Here is a 17,328-nt window from a genome sequence, read left to right on the forward strand (position 1 = left end):
TACAATTTTTTTGAAAAGGGAAAAACCAAAGCAATAGAAATCCGCAGGCCCAAGCTATCATGAGGGTTCAAATGAGAGAACTTATGAGCCAGTGTTGCCACCCTCATAGCAACAAAATATGTTGTTCTGATGAAATCAGTGTATGAAGAACATTTCCCAATAGCTAGTGCTAATGCGTAGGGGTACTTTTGTATAACTCACACAAAGGTGGTATATGGATTAGCCCTGCTGGCAATGGCACCCCACTCCAGTACTTTTGCCTAGAAAATCCCATGGATGGAGGAGCCTGGTAGGCTGCAGTTCATGGGGTCGCTAGAGTCGGACAAGACTGAGCGACTTCACTTTCACTTTTCACTTTCATGCATTGGAGAAGGAAATGGCAACCCACTCCAGTGTTCTTGCCTGGAGAATCCCAGGGAGAGGAAGCCTGGTTGGCTGCCGTCTATGGGGTCGCACAGAGTCGGACACGACTGAAGCGATGCAGCAGCAGCAGCAGCAAGCAGAATATACTTAGAGATCAAGAGTGAACACCATGGAGAGTTATGGTGTTAGTCCAAGGCTCTGAAAAGCTAGGTAAAGTTAAAAAGCCATCAAATTAATTTTGAGAACAAGATCTAGAATTAGAGGCCAGAGAGAAATTAAACAGAAAATCATTTGAGGAATAAAAGTAGTCACTATGTTACAATTTTGCTCTGCACATACTTTTGAAGTGTAAACCTTTCTTATTTAGCAAAAAATAAAAATCTCGGGTAATGATAATAACTGCTTAACATTTATCATTTATGTACCCCAGGTTCGTACTCAGTGCTCATGCTAATTCTACTTAATTTCTCACTTTAATTAATTCCAAATTCTGTGAGGTAGGTATGATTATCATGCCCACCTTTCACATGAAGAATAAGAGGTTAACAACATGTCTAGGGTAACAGTAAATAGCATTATTCCTTTGAGCGGGGGCTTCCCTTGTGGCTCAGCTGGTAAAGAATCCGCCTGCAATGTGGGAGACCTGGGTTCAATCTCTGGGTTGGGAAGATCCCCTGGAGGAGGGAAAGGCTACCCACTCCAGTATTCTGGCCTGGAGAATTCCATGGAATGTATAGTCCATGGGGTTGCAAAGAGTCGGACACAACTGAGCGACTTTCACTTTCACTTTGACAGGGCAGATAAATGAGGCTCAGAGAAATAAATAATGCTGAGATCATACAGTTAGTAAATATTATTAGTGAAGTGAAAGTTGCTCAGTCGTGTCTGACTCTTTGTGACCCCATGGACTGTAGCCCACTAGGCTCCTCTGTCCATGGGATTTCCCAAGCAAAGAGGCTTCACCTCAACCACACAGCCAAGGTGAAACGTATAGGTAAGTGCTGCCACCCAGTGTGGACTCACAGGTACAAATACAAGTGTTTGTTAAAATATTGTTCACTGTTTACTGCCATCTAGTGGTGCTCAAAGCTACAGCGGAGCGATCACATGGGAATTAGCCATAGGTTTTGGACAGGGTAAAGCATCTGTCTACAATGCGGAAGACCCGGGTTCGATCCCTGGGTTGGGAAGATCCCCTGGAGAAGGAAATGGCAATCCACTCCAGTACTATTGCCTGGAAAATCCCATGGACAGAGGAACCTGGTAGGCTACAGTCCATGGGATCGCAAAGAGTCGGACACAACTGAGCGACTTCACTTCACTTTGGACAGGGAGGCCTGGCGTGCAATTCATGGGGTCGCAAAGAGTCGGACACGACTGAGCGACTGAACTGAACTTTCAGCTAACAAACAGGACACAGAAATAATAAGTTTTGGAAAGGAAATACAGAGAAATAAATGATCGTGACAAAAAAAATCTGGAAGTTTTAAATGCTTATCAATATGTTCATATTATTGAATAGAAATAGAGTCCTAATAAGGCAGCTTTCTGGAGGTTTGAATACAGGAGTATATAATTAAGTTGTACAAATTAGTGAATTTCTGGCCCATTTCTTGCACAATTAAAATTTGAGCAGTGAAAAATAGGAGAGGTACATCTTAATTATCTTAAAATATAATTCTAGGAACATATAAAGATGATGATGGTGAAGATGGTTAACAACCACTACATAACTATTACTACAATAACTATTACTACATCACCTACCACCATCACTTATTGAGCATTTTCCATAAACCAGGTGCTGCTCTCAGTGTCATATATTTACTACATAATTTAGTATTTCTAGTAACCCCATGTTGTTCAGTCGCTAAGTCATGTCCAACTCTTTGCGACCGCATGAACTACATACAGCATGCCAGGTTCCTCTCTCCTCCACCATCTTCCTCTCTCCTCCACCATCTTCCAGGGTTTGCTCAAACTCGTGTCCATTGTATCAGTGATGCCACCCAACCATCTCATTCTCTGCCACCCTCTTCTCCTTTTGCTCTCAATCTTTCCCAGCATCAGGGTCTTTTCCATGAGTCAGCTCTTCACATCAGGTTGCCAAAGTATGGGAGCTTCAGCTTCCGCATCATTCCTTCCAGTTAATATTCAGGGTTGATTTCTTTTAGGATTGACTAGTTTGATCTCCTTGTAGTCCAAGGGACTCTCAAGAGTCTTCTCCAGCACCACAATTCAAAAGCAAGACTTCTTCAGCGCTCAGTATTCTTTATGGTCCAACTCTCACATCTGTACATGACTACTGGAAAAACCATAGCTTTGACTATACAGACCTTTGTTGGCAAAGCAATATCTCTGCTTTTTAATACACTGTCTAGGTCTGTCATAGCTTTCCTTCCAAGAAGGAGCAAGCGTCTTTTAATTTCATGGTTGCAGTCACTGTCCACAATGATTTTGGAGCCCAAGGAAGAAAATCTGTCACTGCTTCCACTTTTTCCCCATCTATTCTCCATGAAGTATTGGGTCTGGATGCCATGATCTTAGTTTTTTAACATGGAGTTTCAGGTCAGCTTTTTCACTCTTCTCTTTCACCATCATCAAGAGGCTCTTTAGTTCCTCTTCACTTTCTGCCATTAGAGTGGCATTATCTGGATATCTGAGGTTGTTGATATTTCTCCCAGTAATCTTGAATCCAGCCTGTGATTCATCCAGTCTGGCATTTTGCATGATGTACTCAGGCACAGAAGTTAAATAAGCAGGGGGACAATATACAGCCATGTCATATTTCTTTCCCAGTTTTGTACCAGTCAATTGTTCCATGTCCAGTTCTAATGCTGCTTCTTGACCCACATACAGGTTTCTCAGGAAACAAGTAAAATGGTCTGGTATTCCCATCTCTAAGAGTTTTCTGCATTTGGCTGTGATCCACACAGACAAAGGCTTTAGCATTGTCAATGAAGCAAAGTAGATGTTTTCCTGGAACTCCCTTGCTTTCTCCATGATCCAACAAATGTTGGCAGTTTGATCTCTGGTTCCTCTGCCTCTTTGAAACCCAGCTTGTACATTGGGAAGTTCTCAGTTCACACAATGCTGAAGCATAGCTTGAAGGATTTTGAGCATAACCTTGCTAGCATGTGAAATGAGCACAATTTTACAGTAGTTTGAACATTCTTTGGCATTGTCCCTCTTTGGGATTGGAATGAAAACAGACCTTTTCCAGTCCTGTGGTCATTGCTGAGTTTTCCAAATTTGCTGCCATGAAGTAGCACTATTATTTGTACTACTTTACAAAGAAGAAAAACAAAAGGAAGTCATTCTTTACATTGTGGAAGTTTTGATGATACAACATTATTCTCCTAAGTAAATATTTGTTTGCCTATGAAATTTCCTAATTAATTTGTTAAAAAATGGAAACTTGGAGTTGAAGTCTTTAAAACTTGCAACTGAAAGCTAATTAGTTTTGTTTACACTATTTAAATATTAAGTCCAACACTTACTTCCAACACTGAGGTTCCTAGAAGGACCAAAGCTTTCTTCCCAAAATATAGGAAGAAATTACAGAGAAGTATGGCATGCTCCTCCTTGTTTCCAATAGCTAAACTGATGCAGCGCTAAGGTGAGACAAAAGCAACAAGGACGGGAAAAAAAAAAAAAGGAAGGGAGGGGAGGAGAGAGAGTTGAGTAGTGCAAACATCCAACAGATTCAGGGCCCCTCCACGCCCTTACACACACATTTTTGCCAGGTCACTAAGATGACTGCAAAGTCTAAAACTCTGACACACTTTTCCTGTTAAAACTTTAGGGCATTAGAAAGAGAGAACATTGACCTGGAACATAAGGGTCACCTTTATTATGGGACAATTAATGTGGATACTGTGTGATTCAATAATTTTATCATCCAAAATGAGGCAGGCTTTTTTTGGGGGGGACAAATACCCTGGGAAAACAGGGATGAGCACCAAAGAATAAATGCTTTTAAACTGTGATGTGGGAGAAGACTCTTGAGAGTCCCTTGGACAGTAAGGAGATCAAACCAGTCAATCCTAAAGGAAATCAATCCTGAATATTCATTGGAAGGACTGATTCTGAAGCTGAAGCTCCAATATTTTGGCCACCTGATGTGAAGAGCTGATTCACTGGAAGAGACCCTGATACTGGGAAAGATTGAAGTCAGGAGAAGGGGACAAAAGAGGATGAGATGGTGGGATGGCATCACTGACTCAATGCACATGAGTTTAAGCAAACTCCAGGAGATGGTGATGGACAGGGAAGCCTGGTGTGCTGCAGTCTGTGCGGTCACAAAAAGTTGAACATGACTCAGTGACTGAATAACAAAATTGGCTAGTATTTTAAGGAACTTCATCTGATAGGAAATCACACCTGTTTTTGGAGGAAAGTATCCTTTGGTCAATGGAGTCACTCTCTGCCCTGTTCCAATACAATGCTCTCAACTTAGAAGAGATCTGAGTTGGAGCCAAATCAAGAAAATGATGGAAACTTCCTTAACTGAAAGACCTGAACAGCAGGGGTAGGTGTAATCAAATGCAGAGTGCCTAGTAAAGCAGTTGTAGCAGAAGAGAAAAAGCACAGAAGAGGTGGCAGACCAGTGGCCTATGATTTAGCTCCAGTCTATAGGTGTGTTTTGCTTGGCCCCAAAATGCTTTTAAAAATTGGAAGATCACACATACAACTCTGAATTTCTAGATTCTCTTGAAGAATCAAAGGATCTAACAAAATATATGGGCCCAAATGTTCATACGGCAATAATGTGTTGCTGCTGAGTAGCAGCTGTAACATGCAGACTCGGCTGCACCATTTAGACTGGACACGTGCTTCCAATTCATTAGTCCCAGAGAAAGGGCTGTGGTGGCCAGGGAGCTTGGGGAGGGGGAGCTCAGGAGCTCTCAGAGTGACTATTTACCAGTCAGTCTGGAAGCATTTCAATGGTTGTTTTTTTTTTTTTCAGTTGAATTTTGTAATTTCCCCAGTTTATTTGAGAACAATTTTTTCTGACATATATTCATATGAATTTTAGATTAGTTATTTCAAAGTGTGCACAAATTATGTATATTTCCCTATAACCAGGCACTGACAAAACAATACTTAATATATTGATATTTAAGCATTCCAACTAAAAGGACTTTTTCCAACTTAATACTTTTCCCACACAAGGTGATCTGTAATTGACATTCAGGCAATTGTACGCATGTAGAAGCAGACACAGTCCCCAGCTGACCATAATACAAACCAGCACACACGTCCTTCTCCTGGATATAACTACATTTCCAGAGGCAAAGGGGTTCCAATGGGAACACATAAGGTGACTTCCTTATGAAACGAACCACACAGACACAAACTAAGAAGGAGTGAAGGTGCTGAGGAGGAGTCCCACGACCCTCGCTCCTTCCTGTCCTGAGAGTGCGCGCCTGGCAGCTCACCGCCGCTGCTGGGCACCGGGCCGTGGAGAGGCGGTGCGGCAGGGCCCGTCCACAGCGGGGGGGCAGCGCAGGCCCCCGGGGGCGTCTCACTTCCCTTCACGATGGTCTACTGTGCTGCTCCACTATTTCGACTGTTCCACTGTTTTTGTAACTGGGGCATAGTGGGAGGTTTAGCTAGTCTAAGGAACTCTTACCCCACATAAAGATTTTTTATTTACTCTTTCGCCAAACACAAAGACTGATTTCCATCTACAATTATTTTTTCAGGTAAGAAACAGTGAGTCAACTGAAGAGAGGGCTGCGGCCTTGGCTTGGAACGGTGACACTGTTGACACTGGACACATGGCCTGGGGGGACGAGCCTGGGCCACAGCGGGACGGCCGGTCAGTGCACCTTCTCCAGGAAGGCCCTGCAGCACCGCACGCACTGCTGGTAGACGGTCTCAAAGTCGGCGTCGTTGCCATAATAGGGATCTTCAATGATAAGTTGTTTTTGTGGATCATAGCTCCCGAGCAGTTTGATTTTCGCTCTGCAGTTTTTAACTTGATTACTTTTTCTATTCAAATCTCTCAGATTGCTCTCATCCATACATAGTATATAATCAAAAGTGACAAAGTCTTCTTTGGTAACCTGTCTTGCTTTATGGGCTGTGTTAATGCCATGATTTCTTAGGCAGCTCACAGCTCTTGGGTCTGGTGACCGGCCCACGTTCCAGTCAGAAACAGCGCCACTGTCAATGATCCAATTATCTGAAATGTTTTGATCAGTTACAAGTTTCCTGAAAACCGCTTCTGCGATGGGCGATCGACAGATGTTACCCAGACACACGAACAGCACCGACTTGGTCACCTGCTCAGCCATCTTCCCCCATTTCAATGGTTTAACAACAGATGTGGCCACATCAGTACGCACTGGCTGGATGTGATAGTGAGGGATAGAGGTTAGGAAGAATGGTAACACGGCTCTTCTGAACGATACGTGTGATGAACAGGAGAATTAAGAGCAGAACATGAGTAGTCTTCAATGTCAGGCTAAGGAGGTTCCCCTGACTGCATCTCTTAAGAGAAGGAGGGAATGAATGAGAGTAGGTAACTAACATTGGAAAAGACTCTGAAGCTGGGAAAGATGGAAGGTGAAAAGAGAAGACAGCGGCAGAGGATGAGGTAGTTAGCACGATAGCATCACCAGCTCAAAAGACATGAATCTGAGCAAACTCAGGAGATTGTGAAGGATAGAGAAGCCTGGTTGCTGCAGTCCAGGGGGTTGCAAAGAACCGGACACGACTTAGCGTCTAACAACAACAAGGTAACTAACATACTGTGTTCTAGCTGCCTGTCCTTTCAAAATCCCTGTATGACACAGATGAGGAAAGTGAGGTCTAATGAAGCTAAATAACTTAAGTCACACAGGTATCAGGTGGTTGAAGTAGGATTTGAACCAAGTTTTGTTCAAAGACTGTATGTTGGGTAGAGGAAATAACTCCTGTGACGATTTAATTAGTCATTCACTCAGGGACATCCCAAGTCCAGAGTTCATGGCAATGGGAAGACAGCAGCCAAAAGGAAGCCTGTGCCGGTGGTGACCTGTTGATTATGAGTACTGTGTGGCTTGGAGGGCACTTGGAAGCACTGGTATTTGCCAGAATGGTTATTTTTATAGTTATTTTTAGCTACTTTAGAGGCTATCTTTCAGTGTTCTGCAGGATTGTAACACATTCTGATTAGTTTGAAGAGTCTCAGAGAGTCTAGAGTAAAATTCAAAAACTCTTTGAGTTTTACCAGATTTGAATCACTGGGTCCTGAAACAAACCACATGCTTGTGTCTCTTTTATTCTTATTTAGCAGAAGGCAGGGTAACTGACCTATTAAATTAGTCCTGTGCTCTCTAAATCCTTTTCAGCCTCAAATCCAGCCTCTAAACATTCTAGATAAGTGCAAATTTGCCTTTTCATTCAAGGAGATTAAACTTGGGATGTATATGTATAGTGTGTGAGTACAAGGCCAGTGTATAATCAACTAAATATAATTTAAGGTGAAATGGAAAAAGTTAGGCAATCTAATTAGGACTGCCAGATTTTGGGGGGAGGGATGGGATGCCTAAAGCAATTTAAATTTCAAATAAATAGTTTTTAGTTTAAATATGTCCCAAATATTGCATGGCAACCAGTCTAAATACAATTTTAATCCAAGTGCCAAGGAAGCTCTTCATTCAGATATGGGAAAACTGGGGAAAGCTTCTGGGAAATGATGGTATTTCCCCTAGATTTCAGGGTCTAACCACCTCTATAGTGAACAAGGCATATTTCATATTTCTCTCTGGAGAATGTCATAATATTGTACTCCTGGAATTCCTGCTTAATCTGAATATTATGAGCTACTTAAAGAGTTGAACAAGATTTTTGGTCTTTAAGAATTATTTTATGGGTTGTTACAGAGCTGAATGAAAACAGTGTATTAAATTATCAAATGTCTTCAAATTGCGTAAGGAAAGCTACTACATAAGTGCATAATATTTTTGAATATTTCTTTACAAGAAAAGCAAACATTATACATTTAAATTGTAAATTGTAATTGCTTACCTCTGATGTCATCCATATATCAAAACCATCATTTTCATCCAGTGCCTCAGGCATAATAGGAATCAAAGATACAAAGTGAGCAACAAGGTCCTAAAATAATATTAACTAAGATTTATTAAGAACATACTATATGTCCATCACCAAGCACAGTGCTTTACATGCATTGTCACCAAATTTAGTACATCCTACAAGCCTTTGAAATGCACACTATTATTACTTTTATTTTACAAAAGAAGAACAAGCTTAGAGTACTAAGATAACCTGCCCACACTAACACACACACTAACACACTAACATAATATATGGGTCACATACTAACACAACATATGGGTCTCTGGGAATAAGCCCAAGTTAGCATGACTCCAGACCATGTATATTAATCATTACATTTCACTATAATAAATTAAAAATTTAAATGTGATACATTACATGTATACTTTAAAATACAACTGTTTAAGAAAATTGAAAAAAGGTGTAGAAGAGTAGCAAAAGTTTGATTTTCTTCTAGGTTCAAAATCCATCAGAATTATTTTTATTAATAATATCCAGTTATAAGTTGCTGCAGCAAGAAGATATTGGTGCAGCCTATTTTTACAAACAACAGAACTTCTGTTGTGGACTGCTACCCCTACGGGGCTGGAGATAAGGACTCAGGTTAGAGTTAACACAGAAAGCTCACCAACATTTTCACTGATTTACAGTAGCTACCGTATATGCACTACTATGACCTCCTACACTAATCATGTTTCTGACTTCATGCAATTAATTAAACATGGCTCACAATTCCTGATAAGCAGAAGAGCTAGGATTTACACTACTTGTTTTTTTTTAAAGACAAAGACTGCCTTTAAAAGAAATCTGAGAGCATTATTATCTCCTTGGACTTTTGGTATCAGGAAACAGGAAAGAAGAAACCCAAAAGCAGAGTGTAGTAAAATTTGATCTAAATTAGGACTTTGTTTTAGCTTAAAGAATTCAGGTGAGAGCTTCATACTGGAAGAATAATATAAATATTCTAAAAAGAGTCAATTGAGTCAATCAGGCTCAAATAAATAAAAGGTATAAATGATTTCTCATAGGTGTCCTTTAATCAAAGCTTTTTTTTCCGTTAAAGGGGAGACTAGATTTCTGATTTCACATTTTCCTTTCTCAAAGTGAAAGAAGCTATCTCCTCTTCTGAGTTCATAATGATCACCTGTACATGTCTCTTTTGTCAGCTGGTAAATAACAGATACGCATAAAGCCACATAAGGTGAGAAGTGTTATGTTGGCAGTTTACAGAGCAAAAGATAACATAGCCTCTTGACAACAAGAAGCAATCCTTAGAAGGACACAATCTCTTTAGAAATACAACTTTCAATTCTGCCTGAAAATCAAAGGAATTTTTCTGCATCATTTTTCAAAGTCTGACAGGAAGATTATGAAGTTGGTATGGTCACATGAAGTGATGTGGCAACAGTGACCTTCAGTACAAGTGGGCAGAGTGAAGGGCAACAGGAGGAAATGTTTTCTTCCACCACACACTCAGGAGCACACATTGCAACACAGATGCTATCTCTCTCAGGAAACTGTCTCAGCAATTTTAATAAGAAAGTTTTACTCAAAGTTAACATTAAAAAATAAACCAATTAAAATAAATATAAATTTAGAGTGATCAAAATGTTCTAAAATTTACTGTGGTGATGGCTGCACAACTTGGTATATATATTAAAACCCACTGAATTATATACTTTAGAAGGGCAAATTATATGGTATGTGAATATCTCAATAAATTTACTAACATAAATATCACTTACAAGTCTTGCATTAGAATCATGAAGAAACATATCCAGGAGTTGTTGAGGTGGATTCAATGCTTTGATGTATCTTATTACTAAGATCTGTATCCCTTCATCATTAAAAACAGTAGTGGTGATTCTTCGTTTAGGAAATAATGCCTTACAATTTTTTGTAAAAATCCGTGCTCTCTCCAAAATGTCTATTTGATCTGAAAACTAGAATCAAGTTTAAAATATTTCAACTTGCTACCATATTGTTCCCACAGGAAAATATCAAGAACCAACATTCATTTTTGTCATCTTTGAAATTAACAGTCCTTTGATAGTATATCTGAAAATAATTCAGTGGAAAGCCTACCTTGTCTAGTTCTGGACTACAGATGGCATATGATATTTGAGGTTCAATAGTAGCAAAAATATTTAAGAAGGTACTTTCTTTTAAATTCTGTCCATTATAATCTTCTTTAGGAGACACATAAGTCTTACTCCAAGTATACCCAAGCAAAACAGGTGGAATATTTACTTGAAATGTTCCACTAATCTGAAAGAGTATATGAACAGAATGGATTCTGCATGATAAAAATAAACATCAGTCAAAGATAGCTCAGTTCAGTCTACTCTATTGCAGGAAATAGGCTTGCATGGGTTCATGCTGATTCGACTAATAGGGACTTGCAAAGAATGATAAAGTTTTCCATGATGATCTGCTCACAAGCAACCTTGACACCCTGGGTCCCTCTGTAATATGTAGTATGTGGAAAAGGCAGAAGTAAGAAAGGGATGAAATGAGGAAGGAAGTTAACATACCAGAGTGTTAGAAACTCTTAGAGAATAAAATTTAAGCTCAGAGAAAAATGCTAAAAGACCATGTTACATTTTGCACTGGGTCTGGAAAGAGAAAAAAAATTGAACAGAAGGAGAGATGACCCAAAGTCCACTGGAGGAGGGACCGTGTGTGTATGTGTGTGTGTGTGAGGAGATAATTTAAAATAATAACTACTACTGATAATAACATAACTAATATTAATAGTTATTGAGCACCTACTATGTATAAGGCATTCTTCCAAGTGCTTGATATAGATCACATTATTCAATGAGGTAGACGCCACTAATCTCCATTTTATAGATAAGGAAATGAGTTCAGAGCATGTGAGGAAGTTGTGACAGGTCACACAACCAATGAGTAGTAGAGCCAGGATTACAATGCAGACGAGTCTACCTTTGAAGCTCACCTTCTTAACTACTTCTCTATCCTAGCATCTGGCCTGAGACTGAGAAGTAACTGCAGGGATTTATAAGAGGAGGCCCTATACCTCCAACAGCTTAAAATCTCCATTGCTCTTTATTCGCAGCACTTGTATTTGTAACGTGCTCCCTCATGACATGCTGTGATTGCATAGAATCATGGAACCCATGGTTACGAAGCAATGTCATTATTCAGAAAATGTATGAATCTGGAATTATGTAACTATTATAAACAAATATGAATGTTGCTTTAAGACCTACAGTTAGCTGACCTTTTCTTCATCAATGAATACAAAAAATATATGAAATAAATTTGTGGGTATCTCTTAGAGACAGCTAAAATCTTCAAATACTCCAACACCTAAGAGGCACTTGCATACAGGATCATTTCAACTGACTTATCAACATGACAATCAAAATCTGATTCAAAGAAAACAGTAAGTGTTTCTATTAGCCAGAGACAAAAATTTAGAATTAGCAAAAAATCAGTTTCTGTTACCTCAGATTGTTGTAGGAGAGCAGAGAAAGGGAAGACAATGGATCCAAGCCAATTCTTTCTTATATATGAATGACCACTACAGCTCTTGAAACAGCGATCCTATTAAAATAAATAAGTTTTCTATTACTATTCTATATCATGTGATGAATAACTTCACACAAACTTGCAGGTAAGTATAATAAATTCTCTTTCATTTTAAAAAGAAACCAAAGAGTAAATAGAGAAGTTTTTTTTCTCACTTTCAAAAATTTCTCTAAAAGATAATTGACTATTTAAAGCAATAATAATGACTTGTTGCAGAGTTTATGACATATATAAAAGCAAAATATATGATAAAATAACATTAACACAAAGCATAGGAGTAGAAATGGAAGTGTAATAATATCCTGTTCTTACACTATATGTGGAGTGGCATAATATTATAGACTGTCATAAGTGCAATAATATATAATAAAACCTAGACAACAATTAAGAAATAAAAAAGTACAGCTAATAAGCCAATAGTGAAAATAAAGTAGAATAATAAAAGTATTAACCCAAAAAAGGGAAGAAAAAAAGATCAAAAAACAGACGGGACAAGCAGAAAACAAACAGGAAGATGGAACCTAGCCAAGTCAGTAATTACACAAAGCGTAAATACCCATTTATTAAAAGATAGAGGTTGTTAACTGAATAAAAAAGGAAGACCCAATTATGGACGTGAGTCTGAGTGAACTCTGGGAGATGGTGATGGACAGGGAGGCCTGGCATGCTGCGATTCATGGGGTCGCAAAGAGTCGGACACAACTGTGCAACTGAACTGAACTGAACTGAAAGTAAACTCATTTTACATATGAAGACACAGGTTAAAAGAAAAAATAAGAAGAAAAGAAAGAAAACAAACACCAATGAAAAGAAAGCCGAAATGACTATATTTATAACATACAAAGTAGATTTAAGAAATGTAACCAGGGATAAAGAGGAATATTTCATAATAATAGGGCCATCAATTCATGAAGAAGGAATATAATCTTAACAGTGTGTGTGTGTGTGTGTGTGCTAAGTTGCTTCAGTCGTGTCTGACTCTGTGTGACCCAATGGACTGTAGCCCTCCAGGCTCCTGTGTCCATGAGAATTCTCCAGGCAAGAATAGTGCAGTGGGTTGCTATGCCCTCCTCCAGGGGGTCTTCCCTACCAAGCGATGGAACTTGAGTCTGTTACGTCTCCTGCATTACCAGGCAGGTTCTTTACAACCCTAGCACCACCTGGGAAGCCCTGTAACTCTAATAAAGAGTTATAAAATCAGAGCTAAAAAACATGACACCAAGAGCAATTCATGAAAAAATGCTCAAGGTCATTGTGTGTTGTTAGTTGCTCAGTTGTGTCTGTTTGCGACTCGCCAGGCTCCTTTGTGTATGGAATTTTCCAGGCAAGAACACTAGAATGGATTCCCATTCCCTTCTTCAGGGGATCTCCCCAACCCAGGGATCAAACCCAGGTCTCCTGCATTGCAGGCAGATTCTTTACCATCTGAACCACCAGGGAAGCCATTCAACATCATTAGTTATTCAGTTCAGTTCAGTTCAGTCACTCAGTCGTGTCTGACTCTTTGAGACCCCATGAATCGCAGCAGCAGCCTCCCTGTCCATTACCAACTCCCGGAGTTCACTCAGACTCGGACTCCATCGAGTCAGTGATGCCATCCTGCCATCTCATCCTCTGTCGTCCCCTTCTCCTCCTGCCCCCAATCCCTCCCAGCATCAGTCTTTTCCAATGAGTCAACTCTTCCCATGAGGTGGCCAAAGTACTGGAGTTTCAGCTTTAGCATCATTCCTTCCAATGAACACCCAGGACTGATCTCCTCTAGAATGGACTGGTTGGACCTCCTTGCAGTCCAAGGGACTCTCAAGAGTCTTCTCCAACATCACAGTTCAAAAGCATCAATTCTTTGGCGCTCAGCCTTCTTCACAGTCCAACTCTCACATCCATACATGACCACAGGAAAAACCATAGCCTTGACTAGACGGACCTTTGTTGGCAAAGTAATGTCTCTGCTTTTCAATATGCTATCTAGGTTGGACATAACTTTCCTTCCAAGGAGTAAGTATCTTTTAATTTCATGGCTGCAGTCACCATCTGCAGTGATTTTGGAGCTCAGAAAAATAAAATCTGACACTGTTTCCACTGTTTCCCCATCTATTTCCCATGAACTGATGGGACCAGATGCCATGATCTTTGTTTTCTGAATGTTGAGCTTTAAGCCAACATTTTCACTCTCCTCTTTCACCTTCATCAAGAGGAAATGCAAATTAAAACTATAATGAGATACAACCACAGGCTTATTAGAATGGCTAAAATTTTGAAGTCTGACTACATGCTTGTAAGAATGTGAAAGAACTAGAAGTCTCATACAGTGCTGGTGGAAATAAAAAACTGTACAATCACTTTGAAAAAACAGTTTGTTTCTTAAATGTCCACTTACCATATGATCCAGTCATTTCACTCCTATGTATTTACCACCCCCAAATTAAAGCATTTGTATGTAAGACTTCTACACAAATCCTCATGGTAGTTTTATTTATAATATCCCTCCCACCCCCACCATAGAAAACCCACTTGTCCATCAACAGGTGAATATTTAAACATACAATACAACGTGTGTTTTCAACAGACTACCACTATACAATAAAAAGTAATGAACTATTTGATAAATAACACAACATAGACAAATCTAAAAATAATTTTTTTTCCCTGAACAAAAGCTGCCAGGCCAAGGAAAAAAGAGTGAAAACTGTATGATACCATTTCTATAAAATTCCAGAAAATACAAACTATAGTTACTGAAAGCAGATGAATCATTTCCTGGGGTGGGAAGAAGGAAGGGAAGGATGGAGGTATTCTAACAGGACAGAGGAAAACCTTTGAGAGTGATGCATATATTAATTGCCTTGACTTTGATAATGGTTTCATGTATATATATACATATGTCAAAATTTGTCAAAATACATACTTTATGTGCAGCTTACTGTATGCCAACTACTCCGCAATAATGCTATTTTTAAAAATTAGAGACAGTGTAGTGGGGTATTAGGCAAAAAAGGGTTTGGCATTCACCACCAATACCACTAACCCCACTGGCATTTACTCTGTAACTCACTTCACTTTTAGCCATTTACGTTTTTCATTTCATCAGCCAAAGTGCTGAAATAGGGGGAATATGGGAAAGGTGTTAGAGAATAGTTCTTGGGATTGGCATGTTGCTTGTTTGAGTTAAGACTGGCATAGGCAACAAACCGCTCCATAGTACTAGTATATACTTATATCCACTGATTTTTACTTGTAATTGGGGAAGATGAGAGCAGTTGGGTTGAGTTTAGGAATCAAGAAGAAGAGAAAGGACAATGAAGACATGGAAAGGGTTGGCGCACACTGAACCCCACTAGGTCCCTTGTCCTTGGTTTGGCCCCTGGTGATTAGGGTCAGTGGCTGGAGAAGCTCTTCTACTGTGAGATTTTGTGTACAAATACTATTGCTTTAAAGTCTAGATACACAATATGTGGTATGGATTCAGAGAAAATAGGCCCGTTCTGCCCATGTTTGTACAGAATCCAGTGCCTCTTGAGTATTCTGATAACTCTGGGCTCAAGGATAACTGGAGGGATAACACCCTTGGCACAGATGGTGGCATCGTAATCACGGGCAATGTCAACAGTGGTGGTGGTGAGATTCTTTGGACATGACTGAGCGACTGAACTGAACTGAACTGAGAGCTTTGGGGGCTGAGTCAAAAGAACCCACATACTGACAACTGTAGCTAACAGTCATGTCTAAGCACATATATGAGGACTTCTCGGAGGCTTCCAGAAAATTTTGCGACGGACTGATAGAGGTTTTGTGAGTAGAAGGTAGAATAAGAATAAGACCTTAAATTATTTATGTTAATGTGATTTCTTTTAAAGCCATAGACTCAAAATTTCTGTTAATATTAAAGTTATACACTATTAACCTGGGCTGAAGTAAGGAGCTAGGAAAAAAGAAGGGAGATAAAAAGGACAATTCATTGTGGTTTTTCCCATATACTGTCTTGCTTTCTGCTTCATTTTATGCTTTTCCATCAACCACCTTTCCCTTGCTGTCATAATTATGGATCATGTTGGCTTACTGCCAAGAAATAATGGCATCAGTTACATAGCATCACCAGACATGAATCTGAACAAACTCTGGGAGATGGCGAAGGACAGGGGAGCCTGGTGTGCTGGAGTCCATGGGGTCACAAAGAGTCGGACACAACTTATTGACTGAACAGCCACCACAACAAAGGTTAACATGGGCCATTTCTTGACTAAGAAAATTCATTGAATGGTCCTCTTGCAGACAGTCCAGTTTAGAAATGTAAAAACCTTGTAAAAGAAAATGCAATATATGCTGGCTCCCATTTTAATCTGATCTCTCTTTTCTTCTAAGAAGAACAAATGCCAGGGAGGTAAGGGTCATAATAGACAATATTGAGATTCTACTGATCACACGCCAACTAGGAAGCCATGGTATTCAGTTTCTAAGCCCTGGGTGTGTTGCTGCTGTTTACTTGAATCTGGGGAAGCACTGAAGTTTGAAAAAAGCTACCAGTACACCTGATTCCTCTCTTCAGTTCATAGCCACTGCTTTTGAGATTTACCTACATCTCAGTAAACAATGTAAAGCATCTTAATGTACATACTTTTACTATAATATATACATTAAGTATGTATCATAGTATATATCATAGCAAATATGCTTAGTGCAGCAAACCTTGAAAATATGGTAAAGCTTGGCTACCAGGAAGTTCACATGTAGATATAATGTTCAATTGCAGAAACCTAGTTTCCCCAAATTCTTGGTATATTTATCCCTCCTCTTCCTATGTGTGGTTTATGAGCTCTGTTATTTTTGAACTGACTTGTCACATGTCTGATTTTATTTCATGTTGCTCCATATCCTTTTGAGAAAACGTAGACACTGCATCTAAAAGCAAATTAACAAATACGTTCACAGACTTCATTCAGTCTGAACCTAGAATTATTTCAACATTGATTATTATAATTATTCTACTTTACCTCATGCTTTTCAATAATCATTTCATCAAAAATGTTGATATATATATTATCTTTTATTTTAGATAAACTTGAGAAGTTACAATCATGTCCTGGTAAGCTGTAAATAAGAAAACATATTCAGATGTTTAACTGATTTTATAAAATCATTATTCATAAAGGACTATAAAATTACCTGTTTTATTTTCTTTTTTAAAGTGTAAGTTAAGAAAACCTATGTGTTTTCAAGATGACTGTTATCTTTCATTAGATTCAATATCAAAAAATCTATAGACAATAAATCCTGGAAAGGATGTAGAAAAAAAGGAACCCTCCTACACTGTTGGTGGGAGTGCAAATTGGTACAGCCACTATG

At 39.2% G+C, this 17,328-nt stretch overlaps 1 protein-coding gene across 4 annotated transcripts in view; it reads right to left on the bottom strand.

The window, feature by feature from the left end:
* The window catches only part of CC2D2B (coiled-coil and C2 domain containing 2B), a 107,991-nt gene that overhangs the window by 13,384 nt on the left and 77,279 nt on the right, over positions 1-17,328 (bottom strand). Inside the window, exons 25-30 of one of the 4 annotated variants that reach the window (XM_070364018.1) lie at positions 16,977-17,073; positions 11,905-12,003; positions 10,519-10,701; positions 10,179-10,376; positions 8,383-8,472; positions 3,864-3,977 (exon numbers count right to left, since the gene is read on the bottom strand). In XM_070364018.1, the coding sequence (XP_070220119.1) occupies positions 3,864-3,977; positions 8,383-8,472; positions 10,179-10,376; positions 10,519-10,701; positions 11,905-12,003; positions 16,977-17,073 (781 nt within the window). Of the gene's footprint in view, positions 1-3,863; positions 3,978-4,454; positions 6,720-8,382; positions 8,473-10,178; positions 10,377-10,518; positions 10,702-11,904; positions 12,004-16,976; positions 17,074-17,328 lie in introns of those variants that run through there. The other 3 variants (XM_070364017.1, XM_070364014.1, XM_070364016.1) reach the window with 3 other exon arrangements.

Source organism: Bos mutus, chromosome 26 (assembly GCF_027580195.1).
Source record: "Bos mutus isolate GX-2022 chromosome 26, NWIPB_WYAK_1.1, whole genome shotgun sequence".
Lineage (NCBI taxonomy): Eukaryota > Metazoa > Chordata > Mammalia > Artiodactyla > Bovidae > Bos > Bos mutus.